Here is a 1,069-nt window from a genome sequence, read left to right on the forward strand (position 1 = left end):
TGCCCCAGCCTGGAGCTCTGCAGGGGGTTGTTGTTACCCAAGACCAGGACTTGGCCTGTGGCCTTGTTGAACCTCAGCCCATGGATCCATCCTGGCCAGATCCCTCTGTAGAGCCTCCAACCCTCCAGCAGATGAGCTCTCCACCCAGCTTGGTGTCACCTGCAGACTGCCTGAGGGTGCCTCATCCCTCCTCCAGACCATCGATAGAGACTGAAGAGCACAGGGCCCAGTCCTGAGCCCTGGGGCCACCACGTGTGACACCGACTGGATTTTAACTGTTGCCTCCTTCCTGCCTCTGTTTTCCCCCAGGAAGCTGGAGACAACAACCAGTTTTGCTGGAGGAACCTCTTCTCCTGCATAAACCTCCTGCGCATCCTGAACAAGCTGACCAAGTGGAAACACTCCCGCACCATGGTGAGGGGCAGCTGGGGGTGCCCCTGGGTGCCCTTCTGCAGCACCCCAGACTTGGCTGGGGGGGTGGAAAGGGAGAGGAGGGTGCACACTGCAGGGAAGAGTTGGTCTAACTCAAAGAGGGAGATTTAGACTGGAGAGAAGGAAGAAATTGTTGCTGCTGAGGGTGGTGAGCCCCTGGCCCAGGCTGCCCAGAGAGGTGGTCGCTGCCCCATCCCTGGAACCATCCCAGGGGAGGTTGGATGGGGCCCTGAGCACCCTGCTCTAGCTGGGGATGTCCCTGCTCAGGGCAGGTGGGTTGGACTGGGTGACCTTTGAAGCTCCCTTCCCACCCAGCCCAGGCTGTGATTCCCTGTCTCCCTGCTGCTCCCCACAGATGCTGGTGGTGTTCAAGTCAGCTCCCATCCTGAAGCGGGCGCTGAAGGTGAAGCAGGCCATGATGCAGCTCTACGTGCTGAAGCTCCTCAAGGTGCAGACCAAGTACCTGGGCAGGCAGTGGAGGAAGAGCAACATGAAAACCATGTCAGCCATCTACCAGAAGGTGCGGCACCGGCTCAACGACGACTGGGCCTATGGCAATGGTATGTCCTTGGGCACCACCTGCCAGCCTTCCTGCTCCCTGCTACCCCTCTTGGGCCCTCAGCTGGCCATTGGCTGC

General features: G+C 60.0%; 1 protein-coding gene across 1 annotated transcript in view; it reads left to right on the forward strand.

The window, feature by feature from the left end:
* Positions 1-309: 309 nt before the first annotated feature.
* LOC103772302 (striatin-interacting protein 1 homolog) overlaps positions 310-1,069 on the forward strand; it is a gene marked incomplete at its 5' end in the record, with an annotated part of 1,613 nt that continues 853 nt past the window's right edge. The window contains 2 exons of the mRNA XM_008939629.1: positions 310-414; positions 788-992. Coding sequence (XP_008937877.1) covers positions 310-414; positions 788-992 — 310 coding nt within the window. The remainder of the gene's footprint in view (positions 415-787; positions 993-1,069) is intronic.

This window comes from Merops nubicus, unplaced genomic scaffold, assembly GCF_000691845.1.
Source record: "Merops nubicus isolate BGI_N331 unplaced genomic scaffold, ASM69184v1 scaffold16484, whole genome shotgun sequence".
NCBI lineage: Eukaryota > Metazoa > Chordata > Aves > Coraciiformes > Meropidae > Merops > Merops nubicus.